Raw genomic sequence first — 25,724 nt, 5'->3', positions numbered from 1 at the left:
TTTGGGGGGGGGGAAGTGTGTCTTAGAATCGAAGAAATACGGTAATTTATCTGGGCGGTTCACAAAAATTTTTGTGAACCACCCAGAGAGCTCCGGCTATTGGGCAGTATAGAAATGTAATAAATAAATAAATAAAATAAAAAAATTGTAGTACAAGCATTGCATATGTACATTGTTTCTTGGTCCAAAATAGTGAATCTTATGGGTAGAGGAGATCATTGGATCTCTAATGTAGTCTATCCATTTCCCAGAGGGGGTGGTGGGGAAGCGTATCAGAATTATTTCAGAGACACTGGTGCAGAAATATCCATTTTTGTATAAGTGTACTTCACTTATCCTTTACTCCATGGGTGGGCTACTTGTGATCCTCCATATGAGTTGGCCTACATATTCCATCAGCCCTAAACAAGGGCAAAAAAACAATACTTTGCTGCCACTATTAAATCTTTAATTTGCCGCCCAGCGGAGCTTTTTAGAATTGTCCGGGGGCTATTCCATGCTGGTCCCAAGGACACGGTAGAATCATCTGAGGCCCGCTGTAATGAATTTGCTAGGCACTTCCAGAATAAAATCTTTTGCATCTGCCAGGACTTGGACTCCAGTGTTATAGCAGGTGAATCTAGTGAGGTGTCCAGAGTACAGTCTTGTCCTGTAATCTTGGATGAGTTTCAGTTGGTACAGCTCGAGGATGTGGACAAGGTGCTTGGACAGGTCCGCGCAACCACCTCTGTACTGGATCCTTGCCCCTCTTGGCTAATAAAAGCTAGTAGGGATGGAACAGCCGGCTGGGCCAAGGAGGTGATTAATGCCTCTCTACGAGAGGGAGTGGTCCCAGACCGTGTGAAAGAGGCGGTAGTGAGACCACACCTGAAGAAAACTTCCTTGGACCCGGAAAATCTTAGTAACTACAGGCCGGTAGCAAATGTTCCATTCCTGGGCAAGGTCCTTGAATGGGTGGTAGCGGGCCAGCTCCAGACACTCTTGGATGAGACTGATTGTCTGGATCCATTTCAGTCGGGTTTCAGGCCTGGCTTTGGCATGGAAACAGCCTTGGTCGCCCTGTATGATGACCTATGTCGGGAGAAAGACAGGGGGAGTGTGACTCTGTTGATTCTCCTTGATCTCTCAGCGGCTTTCGATACCATCAACCATGGTATCCTTCTGGAACGTCTGTCTGAGTTGGGAGTGGGGGGCACTGCATTGCAGTGGTTCCGCTCCTACTTAGCAGGGCGGCTCCAGAAGGTGGTAATTGGTGGACATTGCTCGGCCCCGTGGACTCTTCAGTATGGGGTTCCGCAGGGGTTGGTCTTGTCCCCCATGCTGTTTAACATGCACATGAAACCGTTGGGTGCGGTCATCCGGAGTTTTGGAGTGCGCTGTCATCAGTACGCTGACGACACGCAGCTCTACTGCTCCTTTTCATCCTCATCAGGTGTGGCTGTGGATGTGCTGAACCGGTGCTTGGCTGCGACAATGGACTGGATGAGGGCTAATAAACTGAAGCACAATCCAGACAAGACTGAGATGCTGCTGGTGGGTGGTTCCTCTGATCGGATGGGGGGTGTTCAACCGGTTCTGGATGGGGTTGCACTCCCCCTGAAGGAGCAGGTTCGTAGCTTAGGGGTTCTCCTAGAACCATCTTTGTCACTTGAGGCTCAGGTGGCCTCGGTGGCATGGAGTGTTTCTACCAACTTCGGTTGGTGGCCCAGCTATGCCCCTATCTGGACAGGGATAACCTAGCTTCAGTTGTCCATACTCTGATAACTTCCAAATTAGATTACTACAATGCCCTCTACATGGGGCAGCCTTTGAAGACGGTCCGGAAGCTGCAGCTTGTGCAAAATGCAGCGGCCAGATTGATAGCTGGAACAGGGAGATTTGAGCATGTAACACCGATTCTGGCCCGCTTGCATTGGCTGCCTATATGTTTCCGAGCCCAATTCAAGGTGCTGGTCTTAACCTATAAAGCCCTACATGGCTTGGGACCACAATACCTGATGGAACGCCTCTCCCAACATGAACCTATCCGTACACTGCGCTCAACATCTAAGGTCCTCCTCCGAGTGCCTACTCCGAGGGAAGCTCGGAGGATGGCAACAAGGGAGAGGGCCTTTTCAGTGGTTGCCCCCCGACTGTGGAATGATCTCCCCGATGAGGCTCGCCTGGCGCCAACGCTGTTATCTTTTCGGCGCCAGGTCAAGACTTTTCTCTTCTCCCAGGCATTTTAACAGCATTCAACAATGTTAAGCTTGTTTTTAATGGACCCCAGAATTGTTGTTTTAAAATGGATACTGTTTTTATACTGTTTTTATGTTTTTTTTAAAAAAAATTGTATACTTTTAATGTTTACTATTTTTAATGTTGTAAACCGCCCAGAGAGCTTCGGCTGTGGGGCGGTATATAAATGTAATAAAATAAATAAATAAATAAATAAATAAATAGTAATGGTGATAGTTGATGGGAGTTGTAGGCCAAACCTTCTGGAGGGCCACAAGTTACCTGCCCCTGCTTTACTCTCTAGACATACATGTATTTTATTTAACAGGCTTGGCATCCTTGGGTAACTGCCAGGTCTCCATTAGGGCCTACCAGCACTCCCACCACTGCTTTGGCCTTACCTTGAAGCAGCAGTGGATGGCGGTGATTTGCCCATCATTTAGGTTTTCCAGAATATCCTGGAACAATCCTATGTTGGGGCATTGTGGGTAATTAAAATGGTGGGCAACTCATAGCCATCCAGCACAAGGCATGACACGGCTTCCACCACCACTGGTAAGGCCATTGAGGGCTGGGGGCAACCATATTGGAGGGGTCAGAGAACAAAACCTTGTTTTTAGTCAAAGAATGCTTTTTATTCAAAGGGAGAAATCTTTACTTCTTTTTATTTTTTAAAAAAATGAAAAACATGTTTCTATATATAACTGATTGTATTAAAAAAAATCTTTTTCTATTACATGTCTAACTAGACATTCTGGGTAAAATGCCAGCCCACAGTTCCAAACCCTTAAGCTTTACAGTCATTTTTGACATCTGAGCAAATGGAACTGTTTATTGTGTTGATGCATAGGTAACGCCCATAAGATGAAAATCTAGTATCAAATAACCCACAGTACGCTGGCAAAACAAAATCATTATAAAATGATACTGTTCCAGATTTCTTACTGATGTTTTAGATATGGCATGCTATTCTTTCTAACAGAAATATTATAATGTGAAATCAAAGCATGGCTAATGAATTAACATGTGTGTGTATGTATGTGTATGTGTGTGTAGTATATATGTGTGGGACACCTAACTTTGTAAGTCATTGCTGAATGATTAACTGTGTTAAAAAATCTCAGTGAGGTTAGTGACTGCTTAAACTTTGTGAAGAGTTGATATGCCATCTGTCTGCTCCAGATGTGGTGCATGATGTTTCTGAGATGCATTCTTGCTACCTTTTCATTTGTTTCTCCAGTTCTAGTCTCATCTTGATTTTTTCATACATTAATATTTGGCTTTTCTTTCCTTCCATTTCATCTTTTCCTCCACTGCCTAAATCCTTCCACCATCATGGCAGAAGAAGCTATCACTCCTACACTTATTACCTGTAAGTAACTTATCTGTGCATCATCAGAGACATGCTTTCTGCCATGTTGTTCTTCTGTGCATGAATAGTGAATACTAATAATTCAACTCCTATTGTGAATCTCAAAACACTTTTCAGCTTTGCTTGAAACAAAACATCTTCATGTCATTGTATTCAAATCCACTTTCCTTTTAGGCTTTCTTTGCCACGTACTGTGTGTTAGAGTGTTGTATCTTTTCCCATTGAAAATAATCAGAGGACATAAATAGTATTATGGAGAAGTGCTTTTAAAAAAGTCTAGGTGCCTTTAAATGGAATACTTTTAGCCAGATCATATGTACATTTACTCAGAAGTATTTATCACTGTGCTCAAAGGGCTTATTTCCAAGTAAGTCAGCACAGAATTACAACATTAAGGTTTTCTACTTTTTATCCTTGTCGAAAATCTGTTGATGTATGTACATGTGTAATCATTTACCATATATCCATTGCTGTACACATGTTAATCCCATTCATAAACAACCATACTGCTTAAATGTCATTGGATATTATGGAGTCGAGTTGTTCCCATGTTGATCCCATAAAATGAAATATACAAAGTAGGAAAGATTATCTTTTCTGTATTTAGCCACAAAAAGGCAAGTTCACAGAGATGTAGGTTTGCTTCTTCTTCTTTAATTAAGAAGACATTATTTTAAATACAGGAGAATTGTTTATATAACATAATCTGTCGTGAACTGTTTACTACCGTTTTCTGAAGAAATCCTGCACAGTGAATGTATCATAATTGTACAGTATACGTGTAGGTAATTGATAGAGGATCTTGTTTGGCAAAGGATGGTTGCTGCCTTTATGCTAAGGATGGGCAACCTGTGGCCTTCCAGATGTTGTTGAACCACAATTCCCATCATATCTCAGCATTGGCTATCCTGTAAGTCTGATGTTAGTTGTGGTCCAATAACAGCTGGAGAGCCACAAGTTGCCATCTTTGCATTATGCCATGCATGTTAGCATCAGAGACATCTGTTGGAAACAGAATGATGGCCCAGATAGACTTTTTATTCCAATCCAGCAGAGCTCATCTTACTTTCTTATGATAAATGAGACAGGAGAGTATTTTTTACTGAATGTGTGGAATGTTAATTAGGCAAATAAATAAATGGCAGTCTTGGGTTGTAGTAATAAAGAATCCAAGACTCTTCTGAATTTAGATTTGGGAGGAGTGCATGCCACAGTTTCAGTATGTACATGGAGCAAATTTTCAAAACATTCTGAGAACAATGCATTCCAACTTAAAGAGAGAGTTACCAACGGTCCTCAGTTCTTATAAAATCAGATTACTGTGATATTGCATCACATTTTTAGTCTCATGGGTGTTGACTTGCACCTGCAGTTGTGTGTCATTATTGTCAACTCAACAACAACATTGCTACCTGGGGCTGTGTTTTTTTTTTCTATTCAGCCCATTGCCAGAAAAATCAAGAGGCAACTGTTGTATCCCCTTCACCTTTAAAACAAGATTAAAAATCTGTACACTGTATAGGCAGATGATGTAGTGGACTCCATCTACAGACCTACCAAAGAACACTGGACTCACTCCTGCCCTGCACTGCCAAACTCCCACCCCCGCCAGACTCCACTTTGAATGAGAGAATTTTCTCTCCAATCCCAACTCAGATACAAAATTTGTTATTAATGTACCCTGTGTGTGCAATGTTAACTGTGAAACAGCAGTTTTCAGAATTTAGCTATACCATAATGTCTTGAAACACACCTACATCATCATGGATTATCATATTTGTGGGGTGGTGGGGAGGTCTGTGAGCTTAAGAGTGCCCATATAAATGGGGGCACAGGGATGAGTCCAGTATGTAAAATAAATTGTCCATTGAGAATCAGCCTCAAGTCTACACTTTTTCTTTTTCTTTTTTACTCCTGCTAGCCCCAATCTCTCTGAATAACAAAGCAAAGATAGTAATGCTTCTATAACACAGAGACAGTTGTGATATATATATATATATATATATATATATATATATATATATATATATGAATGATGCAATAGAAAGCTTGTGGAAAATGATTGTATATTCTTCCAAGTCTTTGAATATAAAAATGTACTAGCAGACTGTACATTGAATACTGATCATAAAGGAAGCATCAAAACAGCTGTTTCCTTCTTGGATTATCTTGGGCCCTGATAGCATGTGGGGGAAAACAGAGACATTATGACGTATGGGCAAAATGGAGGTATTGTTGGCAAGAGTCTTTTTTATCCCCATTTTTTTTTAACATCAGAAGCATCTTTTGTAGACTCTTTTGTAGACTCTTTATGTATCTTAAGATCATATTATGCTGCATTGTGAAACCACAAGGTAATTTATGTTGCTTAGGGACTGTAATTTCATAACAAATTGAGCTGTTAGTTTTCAGGGTGATTTAATGAAATATTGAACCAAGTGCCAAGGGCACAACCATGAGAAATGAGGTGAATATACACAAATCAGTGTGCAGTTAAATGAAGAAGCAATAGGTTGTAAAATTAACTCAAATATCTTGTCATGTGTTTTAGTACTTGTTGGTTCAGAAAAGTTAAAACAAAATGCACCTGTTTCTGGAGCGAGCTGTGTTTATTTAGGCTGCTACTATTAGCATTCCTGTATAATTACATTTTTATTTGAACTTTGAAATTCTTATCTTTGAAAACCCTTTAAATCCTACAGAAGATGCTTTAGCTGAAATACCTGTATTGACCCTATTGATGGGTGTTATGACTAGATTAATGATAATCTGTCCTGAGATACCATCTGTCAGTATTCTTTTGTATTTCCGCTGGGTAAATCGTCCCAGCTTGAAGCAGTTTACCCATCATTTCTTCCTCCCCCACTTTTCAAAGAATTCCTTTCCTTCTCTGTCATGGGAAAAATAAAGTTCTATCTTAAGATTACACAGCCATCTGGTTTGGGTCACTTGTGTCCAAATAGTATCAAACTCACCTTGGATGGTTGCCACAGAATAGGGATGGGCAACCTAGCCCAAGGACTATGCATGGCCATTTGTTTTCCTTTGCATTGTTGTTTTTAGTTATCGTGATTCCGCAGATACATGTGGGAGGCAACACCTATTAGTTAAAGGGCAATAAAAGAAGCACAATAAAATCTCAACTGCCTTATTTTAAATGTCCATATGTTCTAATTATATATATTATGACTTAGCAAAGAATCCTTTCTTCTTATTTTACATAGTAATCACGTATTTAAGCAGCAGGTATCACTTTCACCTTTTCATTGAAAGTCTGGCTAGAACCAGTTTAAAAGAAGTTCAAATCCACTTTATTAGTACTTTTATACATACCATCCGAGAAGGTTGTTGTTGTTATTATTATTATTATTATTATTATTATTATTTATTTATTTATTTATATAGCACCATCAATGTACATGGTGCTGTACAGAGTAAAACAGTAAATAGCAAGACCCTGCCTCATAGGGTTATCTTACACTGTTTAACTACAAGCACTCCCTAATGCTGGGTGTGTGTAAGTGAGCAAAGGTGTGAGATATAGGCAGGATCTACACTACTGCTTTATAACAGTAGTGAAAACTGTTGACCCCAGGACACACTCCATATACAGTTTTCAAACCATTTTCAAAGTGTTGTATTCTGCTTGGTGTAGATCTGGCCACAGTTATTTACTTCTTCCCTGTGGAGATCACATGGCGCTCCTTGTTGCAGAAGAGGAAGGGGAGAGAGCAGGAAAAAGAAACTGATCAAGCTGTAGAACGTTCTCTATCACCCCCTAGTGTCTCGAAGCAGCGGAGTTGTTCGTATTATCCAACATGTGGCACAAATGTGACCATGTTGAACTGAAAATGGTTACAAAGCTGTACACAATCGGGAACTCTACTATTATCTGGGTCTTATTTATTTATTTATTTATTTATTACATTTTTATACTGCCCAATAGCCAAAGCTTTCTGGGCGGTTCACAAAAATTAAAACCATAATAAAACAACCAACAGTCTAAAAACACAAATACAAAATACATATAAAAAGCACAATCAGGATAAAACCACGCAGCAGAAATTGCTATAAGATTAAAATACAGAATTAGAACAGTAAAATTTAAATTTAAGTTAAAATTATTAAGTGTTAAAATACTGAGAGAATAAAAAGGTCTTCAGCTGCTGATGAAGGGAGTACCGTGTAGGCGCCAGGCCGATCGCATGGAGCTTTGTAACTGTGTTCTTGTGAATGTGGTTACATCTCCGCTGCAGACCTTCCCCATCAAAATGGGGAGGTTCGGAGTAGAGCAGACCCCACCGAAGCATGCATTCCTGTTTCCCTCCATGCTTACAAGGTTTACAGAAATGAACAGGATTAAAATACATGGAGTATATTGAGCTTTTAGAATCCTGAAGTGCTAGCATGGAGTACATCACTTATGGCTACAGCTGAAGGATGTCATTTTTTAATCCGTTTAAATGGATATTGTCTTTGTATATTATCTGTTTTATGTTTTTACGGCTTTTAAATTTTGTATATCTGTTTTCTTAAATGTTCAGTGTTTTAATCTTTGTAAACCGCCCAGAGAGCTTCGGCTATGGGGCGGTAATAGATGATGAAAGTAAGAGATAGGTATGTCAATAGTACTCAAGTATACACAATAAAGTTGCTTGTTCTTTCTTTGGAGGGATACTCATTCTATGAAAATTTTCTCATCATACCTATGAAATTACAGCACTTAAAGACATGGTGTGAGAGGGAGAATAGGGAAGGATATTTATCCATAACCTCAATACTAAACAGAGATTAACATTATATGGTGAAATAGAGAGGAGTAGCAACTTGAGATCAGTGGTGGTTTTCTTAGCAGCTTTCCTACGTTTGTTAATATTCAACTGTGCTAACTGCAAACATCCTCCAACCATTCTTCACTAACAGATGACCAAAACAGGTTTTATCCTCAGATTCTCTTTCCTAGGCCTATGATAATGATACAGGAGCTCTAGGAGCCTGGATGTAAGAAGAGCTCTGCATAGAGGTGAACAAATGGTTTTTAGTAAGCTACATAGTGTCCAAAGATTATATTAGTTCACTAGGTTATGCCAGTTCAGACAGAAAAACATTTTTCACTTAACTTTTTCATTCCAGTTTGCTGCTGATGTTTGATGTCCTGATAGCCTCAAAAATGCTGGCATGAGAGGTATTCTCTGCCCCTTGTCTCTGCCCAATGGATGAACAGTTTTGCATCCATTCAAATATCTTTCTGAAAATCCTAGTCCCCTTTTGTTGAGGTTTCAAGAATCACAACATCTAACCTGTTTTAGTTCACTTTAGTATTTCATCGACATCCATGCAGTTTGTGTAACTGGTGTTACACCTTTACGGTCTACTTAAGTCAAAATTTACAGAGTGTTTGTATATTTAAGATCAGTAGCATGCATTTGCCTTTGCTTTCTGTTTTATTATTGCCTGTTATTTGAAGCATTGACTTCACCGTTGCTCCCATTCAGAAGAAGCCATTAAACGCATATACTTGCTGAATGTGCCTACTGTATGAAAGCTTTAATTAAATCTACAAGCTGGACCTTTAAAAGAACTAGAATCAAATTAATTGCAACCAGAGCCATGCATTTGTTTCAGTGACAGGTCCTTGTGCTTTGGAGAAAGTGCAATCCGTGTACCCTTATCTGAATTAGTAAGCTCAATATCACTTTTCATTAGCATGGTAGGTCATTGCTGTGTGTCTTCGGTCTGGTGCTCTTTACCTCACAAATAGAATCTGTTCCGACCACTTTGCCATAGGATTCCATTGCTGTAAATTCATGAAGTGCAATAAACTGTTTTCAGTTTTCTGCACCGTTGGGTTTTGTGAGTTGTTCTCCAGGCTGAGCTTCCTAATTAGGTGCCAGTGTAATTAAGGCAAATTCAACAAATGCAAATATGGCATCAGGATTTATAGCAGATATGGGTTATTGTTAGAGATAAATTAATTTATAAACATCATTATTATTGACTTTTTGATGACCTACAGACAGAAATCTATATAAAGTAATATTAGGCCAAAGCAAGCAAGTATTGAACCATTCCTGATTCCACAGATGCAAATGTTCAGCAATAGTTTAATCAATGACCAGAGCTATTTATACCTGCTATTCCTCTATGTGTCTGTCCCTTGTACAATACAAATCAGGATGCACATTGTGAAATAACATTTATTATTATTATATTTATTTATTTATTTATTTATTTATTTATATAGCACCTACAATGTACTTGGTGCTGTACAAAACATACAAATAAGGCAGCGATACCCTGCCTAGAGGCTTACAACCTAAAATCCCATTCAAACATATGAAGGGGGAAAGGGGTTCATAAAACAGAAATAAGACAATAATCATAGTAATAAGAACAGTAAATCAAGCTAAAATACCAAAAGCTATTGAAAACAAATGAGTTTTAAAATGCGTTTTAAAATCTACAATGGAAGTCGTGGTACGTAGATGCTCTGGAAGAGCATTCCAAGCAAACGGGGAGCCAGAGAGAATGGGCAAAGCCGGGCAAGAGAGATAGAGACTCTTGGGCGGGAGAGCAACATAACATTTGAAGAACGGAGGGTACGAGGGGGACAGTAGAGTGAAATGAGAAAGAAAACACCATTTCAAATCTGGTAATGTGACTAAGAGCTCCATCCGATGAGTGTTTTATTGCACGCCCATTACTGGGCACACACGGATTTTTCGCAGGTCCCTCACATGACATTGTCTGCCTTCCGCGCACCTCCTGCCCCTTCTGGCCTTCCTTGCGCTTCAAGAAAAATTCTGCTAAAAGGGCCTACAACATGCCCTTTTAGCATAATTGAAAACACAGGTTGTAATCCTAACCATGCTTACTAAGAGAGCACTCCACTGAAGACAGTTAGACCTGCATCCAAGTAAATATGCATAGTATTGCCCTGTTAGTGACTCAGTGATGGCCACCTTAATTATGCCTACAATAAGAATAATGCTGGACTTGTCTGGCCTACTTTACTGAATAGTTGTGTGATGGTGGGATTAATATATAAGATAGGAAAGGTCATTTGATGTAATTGGTTACATTAGCGCAAGCATTATTTACGGAAGATTTTGTTATCTTCAAGCAATCAAGCAAATGAGATCAAACTAGTGACCCTTAGCAAAATAAATTAACCTCAGAAAAATAAATAAAAGGTTAGTCTCCACTTCAAGCAGTCCTAAACTAGCTAATCCTGATGAATCATATCTTTCACTTTGGGCTATACATCCTCTTTAAAATTCTATTCAGATTATTAACGTATGATAGCATATTAATATAAACTAAAAGTATTACTACTTATTTTTCATTATTAGAGAAACATTGTTGGTTTACTGTCTAATGAGCATCAAATTAGCTTGTTAAATGTATTGATGTATTACACCACCCTTTCAACAAGGAGTTTACACAGAGTTACTCCATTTTATCTTCATATTTTGTGAACCGCCCAGAGAGCTTCAGCTATTGGGCGGTATAAAAAATGTAATAAATAAATAAATAAATAAAAATCCACTTTCTAAAGTAGGTTAGTCAAAGTCATGAGTGGGCAGTGCACAGGCTGCATGTGGCCCCTGCTTCCCAGAGGGGGTGGGTGGGTTGTGGCCTCTGGAGGCCAAAATGGCCCTCAGTCCTGCTGAGATTGCCCACCCCTGTTCAAGTTGATCATGACTAGTCAGGAATACCCAATGATCTCCATGGCTGACTGGGCATTTGGACATATATCTACCCAGCCCAAGTCAAATTCTGTCCATTATATCACACTGGTTCTCAAAGTTTAACCTGATTCTGGCATAAATTATCTAATTGTGTGCATGTGTTTTTAATAATATTTATTTATAATGTATTTGATGGATTTTCTGCCATCAGGATGTCACCTAAACCAGTAACACTGCATAAATTATAGTAATGAACGCTATATAAACAGCAGTAATCCATTAAAAAAAAATGAGTCCACAAACTGACAACCTTCGAAAACACAGCTTCATTTAAATGTTCAGTAAAAGGAATTGGTTTTAGCTACGTTTTGCCACAGGTGGTCTACAACTCGATCAATTTTGTTTTAGTTCTTAGAAGTTCTGATTCTGCAAGATTACTCTAGAGGCAAAAAATAGTTTGTCAGATATTCGTTGTTTTTTAAAAAAAATTATAAATATGAAGTTTTGCTTTGATATATAAACTATAATCAATTGTTGATGTAGTTTTGTATGTAGATCAAAGCTAAAGGCAGTTAGTCAACACTAAAGAAAGTGCAGTCTGTTGAGGATCTGCTGGAAAGAAAATGGATGCACAAAATCACCGTTGCAGAGATCTGTTCTTGTTTTGTTTTGACTGGGTACATTTTCTTAGAGATTGATATGTTCTTTAGAATATTTTGTAATTTCTGAGAACTGCCACATCTTTAGAATGCTTGATGGTTAGAATCTCAACATGCATTTACATGCACACAAGTGTGTGTATGTCTGCGTACCGTTTCGCTCTAAAACATGTAGCTACTTTTTCATTTTAAGAGTACACGTATAGTGGGTTCTAAAGCCAACATCCATACAGGCCAGGTGCTGTCCTTGCTAATCCTGGCCACAATGGGGTCTAGCTGTAAAAGTAAAGTGTGTTACTTGTCATGATGGTTGAAGCACAAAATTTTACAGCATGGCTTCCTAAGAATTTTGTGCGATAACTAATTAAGCTGAAGTGCCTGTGTAATTTTAGCTGCATGGCCTTCTCTTCCCCTCTCCAATTTTCCATTTTGGGACCACTGCACAGGTGGCATCTACAACAACTTTCACTGCTTTATTTCTGTTCGTTTGGGGGTCTTTTTCCTTTCCTTTTTAAAGCATGCCAGCTTTTCATGTTATAAACTAAAAATAAATGCTTTGCCAGCATCAGAATGAAATTAAGGGTTGATTCATAAATGTAAAAAAGTAATTATGTACACTTTCATTAATTATTGCATGGAAACTTTTGCTTGTGAGAGCAAAATGCTGAGTACTTCAGTTTTTGTGCATATCTGAATGCATGTGATTGGAAACAATAAGCGATGCTTACTTGATGACAGACACAGAATATATCTAACTTTGTGATTCTTGGGGGTGGGTGGATGAGGAAGAACACAGTTAAACTCAATTTAATTGTAGCTGTTGCAGCACCACTGTTCCTTTTGATAAAAGCCAGCTCTGGGTGCTGTTTTACAAATCACATTTATGACTTGCTGACTGCAGCATCAAGTGATTACTTGGATGTGTGAAAGGGCCACCACATATATATAATTTGAAGTGTTTATGTGCCTCTCAAGACGGCTTACAAAAGGTAATTAGCTTCATAGCAGAAACATTAAGTTTCCAGGTGATTACAGTACAATTCACCTGCAGTGCTTCCCGTCCAGACAATCTTCCATTTACCCACCCTCCTGGTTCATTCTACCATGCTTAGCAACGAATATTGTTCCCTCACCCTAGCTCTACCTCCCTTCTTGGACAGTTCGAGGTCTCCAAGTTTTTTTAATCCAACCCCTGTGAAAAGATTGTTTTTTGGCTTACTCTGAGGGGTTGGATGAAGTCAGGAATTGGACCCTCACTTCCGAAGCACACACACACACACCTGCCCTGACATCACAGGGGAGTTTCTCCACACAGAGGAAGGTATGGAGCAGTTGCTCCTGCCTTTCTCTGCACAGACAAAAAGGCAACTCTTATTTCCAATCAGTGAATGGAGACAAGAACAATAGGGAAATCCTGCCTTTATTTATTTATTTATTTATTTATTACATTTTTATACCGCCCAATAGCCGAAGCTCTCTGGGCGGTTCACAAAAATTAAAACCATTAAGAACATAATAAAACATCCAACAATCTAAAAACCCAAATACAAAATACAATATAAAAATATCTACTGCTGGTCAACCCTGCTATTATCTGGAGAGAAGAGTGGGGTTTCCTTTCCCCATGCTAGAGAAAGCCCACCTTTCTCTAATGCTGGGATAGGGGGTGGGTCCTGGGAAAGAATCTCTGCAGGCTGAATTGGAAGCTTCCACAGGCTGCATTAGGCCTGCAGGCCGGAGGTTCCCCGCCTGTAGGGTATAGTTTAAAGCCAGCACTTTGAAGTACATGTATTGTAGGGTGACCATATGACCGGATTTGTCCAGATTTGTCCGGGGTTTTAATGACAAATCCAGGAGGGGGAGGGGAAATCCGGATTTTTCCAAAGAGCAGCTCTAGTGGGAATTAACAAAAATGCTTATAACTCTGTCATTTTTTAAGATAAAGACATGAAACTTGGCATGATGGTAGCTCTTAGGAAGGGTTTTAGTCATACCAAATTTGAAACAGATCTGTTCATCCATTGATTTTTTTAGGGTTTTTTTTTTAAATTGAGGTTTTAAAATTATTATTTTTTAAATTGTCATTTTTAAAGATAAAGAGCATTAGCCATACCAAATTTGAAATAGTTCTGTTCATCCATTGACTTTTAGGAATTTTTTAAAATTTGAGGTTTTTTTTTTAAAAAAAATGTTATTTTTAAAGATAAAGAGATGAAACTTGGCACCATGATTGCTCTTAACAAGGACTTTAGCAATGCCAAGTTTGAAACAGATCTGTCCATCCATTGAGTTTTAGGATTTTTTAAAAAAGTTTGAGGTTTTAAAATTATTTTTAAAAAATAATTTTAACATGGCGACCATGTTGTCCTCCTTTTTGGTTTTCAAAATATGATCACCCTAATGTATTGTGTCTGCATATGTATGAAGAGCCAGTGAATCCATTTTGGTATGTTCAGCCCCATGCCCATCAGCATTCTAGCTGATGTAGTTTGAATCAGTTAAAGTTTCTGAGTGATCTCTGAAGCCAGCCTGACATTGCAGTGATCTTATCTGGATGCTACCAGGGTGTGCATACTCTCTAGAGGCATACTGTACCATCTGAAGCTGCTGAAAGTGCTTTGTGTCACTGCCATAGGAACATAGGAAGTTGCCTTATATCAGGTCAGTCTAGTGCTATAGCTCGCTCAGCATTGTCTAAACCAATTAACAAAGTTTCCCCAGGGTTTCAGGCAGGAGTCTTTGCCAATCTTACCTGGAGGTGTCAGAGATTAAACGCAGGACACTCTGTATGAAAAGCATGAGCTGTGACCCCTCTCCATCTAGGCGTCACATGGACATCCACAGTAAGGACCTGATAGCACTCTGAAACTGAAAATCTGATCATTCAGAGACAGTGCTACTTCATTAAGAACCAGTTGACCTCATCTCCTTGCTCAAATGGACAACCTACCAATAGAACTTCTGTTTTGTTTGGGTTGAATTTCAAGTTATTATTATTATTATTATTATTTATTTATATAGCACCATCAATGTACATGGTGCTGTACAGAGTAAAACAGTAAATAGCAAGACCCTGCCGCATAGGCTTACAATCTAATAAAATCATAGTAAAACAATAAGGAGGGGAAGAGAATGCAAACAGGTACAGGGAAGGGTAAGCAGGCACAGGGTAGGGAAAAACTAACAGTAGAAAGTAACAGTAGAAGTCTGCACAACATCAAGTTTTAAAAGCTTTAGGAAAAAGAAAAGTTTTTAGCTGAGCTTTAAAAGCTGCGGTTGAACTTGTAGTTCTCAAATGTTCTGGAAGAGCGTTCCAGGCGTAAGGGGCAGCAGACGAAAATGGACGAAGCCGAGCAAGGGAAGTAGAGGCCCTTGGGCAGGCGAGAAGCATGGCATCAGAGGAGCGAAGAGCACGAGCGGGGCAATAGTGTGAGATGAGAGAGGAGAGATAGGAAGGAGCTAGACCGTGAAAAGCTTTGAAGGTTAACAGGAGAAGTTTATATTGGATTCTGTAGTGAATTGGAAGCCAATGAAGAGATTTCAGAAGCGGAGTAACATGGTCGGAGCGGCGAGCTAAGAAGATGATCTTTGCGGCAGAGTGGTGAACAGAAACCAACGGACTGATGTGAGAAGAAGGAAGGCCAGAGAGAAGAAGGTTGCAGTAGTCCAACCGTGAAATAACCAGTGCATGAACAAGCGTCTTGGCAGAAGAGACAGACAAAAATGATCGAATCCTGGCAATATTATACAGGAAAAAAACGACAGGATTTAGCTACTGCTTCAATATGAGGAATAAAGGAGAGCGAGGAGTCGAAGATAAAGCCAAGGCTACGAGCTTCCTTGACCGGAGTAAGCGTAACATCATTGACAGTAAGAGAGAATGAGAGATGAGGAGAAGGTTTAGGAGGAAAAACAAGCAATTCAGTCTTTGCCATGTTAAGCTTCAAGCGACGATGAAGCAGCCAAGCTGAGATATCTGAAAGACATGCCGAGATACGATCGTGAACATCAGGAGAAAGTTCCGGAGATGACAGATATAGTTGTGTATCATCGGCGTACAGATGATATTGGAGGCCATGAGATTGAATAAGCTTGCCCAAGGGCAACATGTATAAGGAAAACAACAACGGGCCAAGCACCGAGCCTTGCGGAACCCCTACTGAAAGGGGAAAGGAGGAAGACGAGCTGCCATTAGTCAACACGCTGAAAGAGCGACCCGCTAGATAGGAGGCAAACCAGTTATAGACAGAGCCACAAAATCTAAGGTCATGAAGGGAATCTAAGAGAAGATCATGATCAACCGTGTCAAAGGCTGCAGTTAGATCAAGGAGAATAAGAACGGAATAATGGCCTTTAGACTTGGCAGTAAGGAGATCATTGGTGATCTTAGTAAGGGCTGTTTCGGTGGAATGCAGAGGACGGAATCCAGATTGAAGTGGATCCAAAGCAGAGTTACTAGAAAGAAAGTCAAGTTCATTCATCTTCTTCCAGTCTTCATTCAGTCAAGAAATGATATTCTGTATTTATTTGAAATACATAGCAAATCTATTAATACAGCGTATAGCACAGCCTTTATAAACATATCAGACAACTGTTTTAAAAAGCAACAGTTATTCTGAAGCTAATGTAATTTTATAGCAAATACTTCTATTTTGCTAGGTGAATATGTTCCTCTGAGGTTTATAGAGCACAAATTTGTTAACCACGGAGACACAGTGGTGTGGCCTTTCCTGTGAGTGAATCAAATATACATTTGAGAAATGCAAAGTAAGCTAGACCACCCTTTGCAATTTATCTTAGCATTTACTTTGGTGTTCCTGTGTATAACATAGTTCAAATAGCGTAATTTTCATGTTCTTGTTTACCACTTATGTTATGCCAAGCAAAACCTGTAATGTGTTCTCTATCACTGAATAAGACTGAAAGGCTGAATTAAATTGCCCAAATCTAACATAAAACAACATTTTTGTAAAAGCAGTCCACTACGAAAGCAATTTGGTAGTAATGGTTTGTTCGAACAAAACAGTATTTTTCCTTGAAAACTGCTAGTAAATTATTATTTATGTGACATTTCCTCACTCTATCTACAAAGACAGGCGTATTAGTATAACATTTTTAAATGTGATTATTGCTTTGCAATCTTTTGTTTGTTCAAACAATAAACCAAAGCTGAGAGGTAACATCTTGTTGAAGGTAGTTCTGTCTTTGATCAACAGTTGAGGTGATCAAATTGTCATGTGGGTTGTGTGCAGGCTGCGATTGACCATTAGGTTGTTTCACCACATGCCCAGCTCACAGCCCATCCCATGTATGCCATGCTATCGCTCAGTCCATTTTTGAAAGCTTTTAATGGCTTTTCCATACTAAATACCTTACTCAGACTTGTTAACCATTTTAGTAAGCAGTATGAAGATGCTGCAAGATAGTCATCTGAAGAGGATTCCACCCCCCTCCTTGAAAAACTGTAAAAAAAAAATTGAGTTGGAGAACTGGTATTTTAGTTCACAAGCCAACAAGGTGCACAGGGGATGAGATAGGGGTCAGAAGTAGACCTCTTGCTTTGCAGGCAAAAGGTCCTGAGTTTAATCCCCAGTATCATTAGGTAAAGCTGGAAACATTCCTGTCTGAAACCCTGGAGAGACCCTGCTGGTCAGTGTTGACAATTCTGGGCTAGATGGACCAATGGTCTGTCTTGGTATATGGGATTTCCTATGACATAAACACTTGTAAAATCAATAAAACAACCATCAGTAAAAGAATAGGAGAAATAATAATAATCCCATAGGCCAGCAATTAAAATCGAGCTGTAACTGGTCTGGGGTGATAAAAAAAAAAGGCTTCACAGGGCGTTATAAAGAAAACTGACTCGGCGCTAGGGAACTCATTTTTAAAGATAACTTTTAAATGTGTCTTCTCAACATGTGCATTTCTCAATGTTGTTTTTTCTTAAAATGCACTTTAAAACACATTTTGATGCATATTTTTAGCTGGGAAGTGCATTGCAATATTAGAAGCGTGAAATCTGAAAGATAGCTACATTGCGATCCACACATATGTCCGGTCTGTAACAGGTTGTATTCGAATTCACAGAGACTGAAGCATCTCTAGCCATTGCTCATCACCCTCTTTACTTCTGAAAGCAGGGGAAGGGCTTCTCAGGAAGAATGCAGTACCTGGGTAGATTTCATGCATGAGAGTATCCTGGTGTATATCCCATCTTTCTCCATGGAGCCCACACAGCTCTAATATATACCGCTTTGGCTATGGGACGGTATACAAATGCAAGAAATAAATAAATAAATAAAGAGTCTGCCATGAAGGTGCTGGCAAAGCCCAATCCTGTTTGTCTACCAAGATTTACCAGGGGCATTTTTTTAAAAGCACTATTTTGTTATGGGAGTAACTGTCAACAAGAAAGCAAGAAAAACAAACAAATGGAATAAATTAGGTGTCATTTCCACACACCATTGTAATGCCTCACTTAGCACTCTGTCTATTAAATAAGAGACACAGCATGGACCAGGATGCTTTCAATCTGTTGTGTAATAACCTAACATGGCACAAACTGCTGTACAAAAGCCTAGACATAAACTAACAACTTTATGGATAGGCTATTCTTGGCTCATCTGTGGTAGCAATTATCTATTTGTTGTGATTGTAGAAAGATAATGACTTATAGCCTACTCAGACTGTAAATATCACATGCAGAAAGTAACATGATCACCAGCAAGCCAGCCCAATGCATTCCAAAATGTAGAGCTCCATGGATAACATTTTTGCAATACTATGATGGAAATAATATCTGTTAAAATCAATGCATTTATTATGTTCTGTTGTTCTTTCCAAAGAACTAGTTTTCAGTCATTAGTAGCATTTTAGCCATCAAAATACATGTTCAGCTTGTAAGAATATCACTTTATATTATTTGTTTGTTTAAAATAGTGGCCAAAATCCAGATTTGGGGAGCACACAGGGATCTGCACAGGGCTGGGGGAATTTGATCTGCCAGCAGTGTCTAGTGCTAGTGGAAGGGTACCGTAAGATACAACCCATTGTATTTTTGTGGGACTCCCAGTCTGAGTGGTCTCTTATCCAGGCTTTCAATCAGATGCTTTGCTAGCTTCAGTAATGCTGAATCATAAAATAATGCTTGCACACCTTCCACTGGGCCCTTCTCCCTCCTCCAAGTATGTTTAAAGGAAAGGTCTCTTTCTCTCTCTCTTTCTCAGTTATGCATCTCCATAGTGAGCCCATTTCTTTGATGCAATATCTAGATGGCTTTCACTCTAATGTTCAATTTCTAAAAGAAAGCCATATATAATGGCTACTAGGTGGAGGGCTTTCTCCGCTGTGGCACCCCGGCTCTGGAATGAGCTCCCCAGAGAGGTCTGCCTGGCGCCTACACTGTACTCTTTTCATCGCCAGCTGAAGACCTTTTTATTCTCTCAGTATTTTAACACTTAATTTTAACTTAAATTTAAATTTTACTGTTCTAATTTTGTATTTTAATCTTATATCAATTTTGCTGCGTGGTTTTATCCTGGTTGTGCTTTTTATACTGTATTTTTTGTATTTGTGCTTTTAACCTGTTGGTTGTTTTATTATGGTTTTAATTTTTGTGAACCGCCCAGAGAGCTTCAGCTATTGGACGGTATAAAAATATAATAAATATAAATATTGATGCATAATAACATCTGTTTGATTAACATTAGTCCAAACAAGAATATGGTCACAATGAAAGCATAGCACAGGTTTTGCTCATCACTGTCCACATATGAAGATTTGCCGTGTTGGAAATTTGAGCATGAATTTTGAGCTGTGAAAGGGTGTTCAATGTTTGTGCAAACTATGTGCTAGTCTTTCACAAAGAATTGTGGGCAGAAAAATGCTTTATTTATTACATTTCTACATTGCCCAATGGCTGAAGCCCTCTGGGCAGTTCACAGCAATTAAATAAAAAAATGCATCTTAAAATACAATACAAAATGTAAAAGCTTAAATATACAATATAAAAATACAAACCACAATAAAACCTAGCAGCAATGCAGAGATTTAAAATACAGTAACAGATTTAAAACAACAGAGCAACATTGGATCTTTGGTTGTTGTTTTAACTAGTGAGACTTACAGAAAGCATGCCACAATTTATGAAAGCCCATCATTGCAGTGTAAGACTGGCTGAGCACAGATTTGGTTCTGTCCAATGTACATGTCCGGAGAAAGCCATTTTTTGTTTTACAATATTTATATACAACTTTTTCTATCACAGTGGTTCTCAAAGTGGTTCGCCACAATGATAAAATCAGATTTATAGGCAGATAAACAGGAGAAAAAAATCTTTTAAAAGGGTTATCTTATGCTGCTACAAAATAATGTGACAACAGACTTCCCCAATCAGTTTGCTATTACTTTTGGTTAGCCTCGTGTGGCGCAGAGCGGTAAAGCAGCAGTTTTTGCAGCTGAAACTCTCCCCATGTCCTGAGTTCGATCCCAGTGGAAGCTGGGGCAAACCACCCCGCTATAAGGCCTGCCAAGAAAACGTCAGCGAAAATGTCCCTCCAAGAGTCAGTAATGACTCAGTGCTTGCACGAGAGGTTCCTTTCCTTTCCTTCCTTGGTCAGTTATCAGAAATACTTGTTTTCATTTGCAAATGATAATTAGTTATGTTGAAAAATATCAGAAGATACTCACGGGCCTTTCCACCCTCCCTATATGGAAGTTTATTTTACTTATGGAACATATAATCTACATGGTGTTCTAACAACATGTTAACAGTGAGTTTTTAAAATTAATCAAGCCACACATTATCTTATTGGCCTGCCACTACAATATTGAATAACAGCATTTTCATTCAGCTTATTTCAGCATCTTTCATAACAATACACTATAGAGAGCATATCAGACATAGGGTGGCCAGGTGTCCTCTTTTACAGAGGACAGTTCTCCATCTATTTGAAGATGGTCTGTATTTGAAGGGATGCATTGTCCAATTCCAGTTTAAAGAATAATGAACCATAAGAACTGGGAACATGGGTGGTAGGGGGCTGCTGCACCTGGGTCCTCCTTGTGCATCCCTGGTTGACAGCTGGTTGGCCACTGTGTGAACAGAGTGCTGGACTAGATGGACCCTTGGTCTGATCCAACATGGCTCTTCTTATCTTCTTTTACCCATCAACAGTTAGCACCTGAACAGACAGGCACTCACATCACCTAGTCAGTCTTCCACAATATGGTGATGGGCAGTGTACTTCTGTTTAAATTATAGTACTTATTTCTGAATTTGCACCTGTACACATAAATCAGCGCATGGAAATGTTATGCATATCATTATCCTCTTTTGTCTTCTTTTTGTCCTGTAATTCCTCTTTTTTAGCAATTCATAAGTACCCTACCCAAAAGCTGATATTCTTCTTCGTGGTCTCTGTGCATCACACTTACGGGCTCTGCACCTGCGCGGAGCTCAAATCAGAAACTTTCCAAGTTCACTAATTTTTGGCGGGAACCCTCCACCACCATCCCAGCACGCACGCTCAGTAGGGTTCCTGCTCTCTCCCTCAGTTTTTCTTCGACCGCCATTGTGGGCAGTGACACAACTGCATGCTTGCTAGCATTTACGTGAATGAAGAGACTGAACAGAGATTTGGGGTTCTTAAGGCAGTAAAATAGACTCCCTGTTGAGCAATGTATTAGATTGGGCTTCAATAAGTAAATGTTGCTAAAGTGGTAACCTTGCTGTGCTTTTTTAGAATTTTATAATTTGTATATTCTCTTTTAAAGAATGGGACATAAAATTAAAGTTAGCATTTCTTTTCAATTGTAGTATTATATATTTTAACTTTAACCAAATCATTTTGGGAGGGGCGTGGGGAGGCAATACTGATTTTGCTGTTTAGTAGCAGATTTTCAAAGCCTAATAAATATTAAGATACCAGTAATGTGTGCAATTTACATGTTGCAAAAGCAAAAGAGCCTAATTTAAAGGTTATGTTTAAGGACAATATAAGCTGAAATCCTAAGAGGAAAATTAGGCAATATGCACCAACTGTTTTGGGATATTCTGAGGATACAAATAAGCTATTAACCAGGCTTTACTAGCCAGTTAATCTGGTTTATGATAGCTTTGTTTTGCCATAGCTGCACAAAGCAGATGGAACAGACGAGTGCATCCAGTCCTAAGAATATAATAGAGGATAATTCAGGGTTAAGGACTCCATAAACAACCGTATTTTCCCCTAAGAAGCTGCAACAGAAGGCTCCCTTGGCTCCTTGTGAGAACAAAGAAAGTCCGCAGTACAAATTCAAAGTAGAAAGTACACTGTACGGCTGTATCAAAGTCTAATTTGAAGATCAAGCAGCAATATATCGTTTGAGCATGTGGTCCATAAGAATTGACACATGGTCTAAGTCTTTTACTACTTTTTATTGAATACGTTAAGTTTTATGATATCTTTGACAATACATACTAACATAAACACACCAATAACCAAATAAAATATTGGGGAAAGTGTATTGGCCAAGGCTACCGTTAAAGGAATAATATAAACAAGCTTATATTTAGCAAAACACAATATAAGCTGACTAGGGGCATGTCTACACCTGCCTTTTCCCCCAGGATCGTCCCTGTGCATCCAAATGACACACAGGGGATCCCGGGAGCAGGAAGGGACAATCCCTACATTTGCCTGGGATAATCCTTGGACGTAGAAAGGGCCTAGGTCTTCAAAAATGTGCCCAGACATTGAAGCTGTCAGTAAGTGGTACACTCAAGCATCAGTAGATTTTTTTGCTACCAAAAAGAGCCATGGTGGGTGGTAGCCAGTGTGGTTGAGGAGGCAGAGGGTGGAGCCAAGAGGTCACAAGAGAATTCCCACTCCCAGGTGCAGTATAAATTGAAATTCAATAGGATTTTAAATGGTGTGTCCCGTCCCCCCAACTTCTAGGCAAAGATGCAATCTGATATTAAACTTACCAAGTGGCTCTGCTGCTTCAATAAAGCAATAGGCCAGGAAGAGAGAGATTTTTCCACCTGTGTTTATCCAGTCTGCCACTTCGGCCTCCTACCCGTTGTTTGAGAGAGTAGAGAGTGTGACTCAGTAATGGGAGAAGGGGAGAATTCAGCTACAGCGACAACATACGCTTTCATTGTCATCCTTCTGACCCATGCCTTTGGGAAGGATCAGGGTCAGATCCAGCTGTGCCTTTGAAGTGTTTTTTTAAAAACAATCTCCAGTTTTGAAGATGCGAGCCCTTCGAGAAGGGAAGTCTTTCTCTTTCTTTTACTTCTAGTGGGTGCACGCACAATTTGCAGAATGATGTTTGACACTGCCAGACCAGGACTTCCTTCCTGGTCTATAGCTGCAGAGCAGCAGCCAACATGATGGAAAAATCTGGCATGGTGTGAATTCAAAGAGATTTTGTTTGTTTTTAAGTGTGTTTTTCCCCCCAAGAAGGAATTAACAGGGGCAGAGTGAAGAACAGCCAGCCTGCTGAATTCACATTGTGGGAAGGTATATAGTGGAGAATAATGAGGGGAGACAACAGTATGGATTTAAAATAGGGCCACATTTATTGAATGATCTGCAGAAGGGGAGGAGGTGGGGAGGGGCGCTAGCATCTTTATGGCTGCGTAGTCCCCTCCCCATCCTGATGGCACCATGCAGAGGCCACCAATGGCAAGCCTCGACGCCTCGTTCGCCCAGCTACAATGGCCTCACCGTGCCCAGCTAGCCAGGCGCGGTAGAAAGGCATCTGCCATTCCACGACAGCCTAAAAGAGCCACTTCTAGTGACTAATTCTGACAAACCCAACAGTGTAGGATTCAGGATGTTGGTTCATGAAGCCAAGCATTTTCAGGAGGCCCATTGAGAAGTCTGCAGAAGAACAGGAAAGTGGGCAGGAGTTCAACCAAAGATCAGAGAGATAGCAAGGTTTGCAAAAGCCTTCTCTTGAACTTAGGTACCAAAATGTCTGCAAGGAAGAAGGTGGGGGAGAGGGTTTGCAGCAAGCAATTGAGGGTCAAGGGAAAGACTCAGGGTTAGGAATTTAATTCGAAGGTGTACAAAATCTGTCCTCTTGGTTGATTGGATAGCGAGGGGAATAGGTTATTTTTAAGATATGAAAACCTGAGACAAAAGGGCAGAAATAGAGACAGAGAAGGATCAGAAAAATTAGAGAGAAAATCACAGAAAGAAGCACAGAGTCCCAGGGGAAAGAAAAACAGATGCAGAAACTGGAGAACTTAAGAGAATGCTGTAACTATGCCAGTAAGATATTGCTGGGGAGAGATCTGGAGAACTTAAGAACACAATCTAGTTAGGCTAACTGAATGTGTTTATCCTTGATTGTTTTGCATGTTGATTTATTCTGTGTCCTTTTATGATTTTATGGACATCTGTCAGTTGTGTTCTACCTTACCTTTTCTTTTTAAACCCGGACATTCCAACTATTTGTAATCATCCCCAGGATGAAGTCAGTCATTCTATCTGCTGTTTTATCCAGTGATTTCTAGATAGTTAAAGAGATCAAAATGCATTAGCACAGCCCAAATGTATTGCCTTGTACTAGGGCAGCAACTTAGTTGGTTGCTTCAAACTATTTACTTTTGAATATTGTTAAACACTGCATTAGAACTAATATTCTTTACTTTGGGGCATGATACATTCTCTTTTCACTTAATGGCCTATACATTTTATTCTCAACAACAAACAGGCTGTCATGAAAATTAGTAGCAAGAGGTTTTTTGCTGACTTGATGCTAGAGTTGAAAGGGACTTTGGTTCCTTTATAATCCTCCTCTCTGGGACACAAGCATTTACTTTAAGTAAAAGAAGGTGGGGAATCTTTAAGGCTTCAAACAATTTGATCATTTTAGCTGCCACTGCTAGTTTTCTTGAAGCGCCAAAACACTGCACAAATCCAATCAATTTGTGGTGGGTGTCTGAAGATAGTGAGCTTATATTCTCTGTCATTGTTGGCTATTATTTATCATGGGCTGTTTTGTTGCTTACCTCTTCTATTGTCATTTTTTCCCTCTGCTTAGTGCATGCTGCATGTGTGTGTGTCACAGAGAAATTACTATCATCAGTACCCACCTCTTACTGTTCTTCTCAGAATTCCATCAATAGCCATCTACCTAAAAGTGACATTTTTGATTGGTAGTCATTCACAACACTTTGGGATGTATTTTATCGTCTTCTTTATGTGCACTGAAAAGCATAGTGGGAAGAATTGAATCTTGACATTTTGGAGTAAAATAGGCTTGTTTTCTTTTTGAAATCCCGGTAGTTATTTAGTGAAATAACTGCAGTAGAGAGGTCAAACCCACCCACCCCCATTGATATATAAATAGAGGGAAGATTAGTTTTGAAAGCACAATGGCTTCTTAGAAAGGTGTTTTTTTTTATTAAGGAGACTATACCTTGATGTTAGTAACAGCTTTGAAGGAGAGAAAAATTCAGAAATGAAAGGAAATGGCCTGCAGCCTAATAGCTGTATCAGTGACGGGTGCCATAATGAGACGGAAATGAAAAGTATTGTGATAAGGAAGGTCATTTTTCTATAATTCACTTCACTTAAAACTTGCCTAAAACTTCATTTATGCATGATTGAGAATGGTGATGAGGCTGAGAGGTTTGTGTCCGGAAGACATACTTGGCTTATGGTTTTATGCCTGTTTTTATTATTTATCGGGTGCAATCCTATGCATATTTAGACAGAAATCAGTTGTACAACTCCCAGAAGGACTTATTTCTGCCTAAACATGCAGACGATTGCACCCTTAATTATG

The 25,724-nt window shown here is 39.4% G+C and overlaps 1 protein-coding gene across 5 annotated transcripts in view; it reads left to right on the top strand.

Moving 5' to 3' along the window:
• PTPRM (protein tyrosine phosphatase receptor type M) overlaps positions 1-25,724 on the top strand; it is a 527,195-nt gene that overhangs the window by 362,408 nt on the left and 139,063 nt on the right. For 3 of the 5 annotated variants that reach the window (XM_063130578.1, XM_063130573.1, XM_063130574.1), the window contains one exon: positions 3,560-3,589. The exons of the other annotated variants lie outside the window; for them this stretch is intronic. In XM_063130578.1, the coding sequence (XP_062986648.1) occupies positions 3,560-3,589 (30 nt within the window). The remainder of the gene's footprint in view (positions 1-3,559; positions 3,590-25,724) is intronic. 5 annotated transcript variants of the gene reach the window in all.

This window comes from Elgaria multicarinata, chromosome 7 (assembly GCF_023053635.1).
Source record: "Elgaria multicarinata webbii isolate HBS135686 ecotype San Diego chromosome 7, rElgMul1.1.pri, whole genome shotgun sequence".
In the NCBI taxonomy this organism is placed as follows: Eukaryota; Metazoa; Chordata; class Lepidosauria; order Squamata; family Anguidae; genus Elgaria; species Elgaria multicarinata.
Note: the sequence above shows the minus strand (reverse complement) of the source record. Positions and strands in the feature narration are given on the sequence as shown.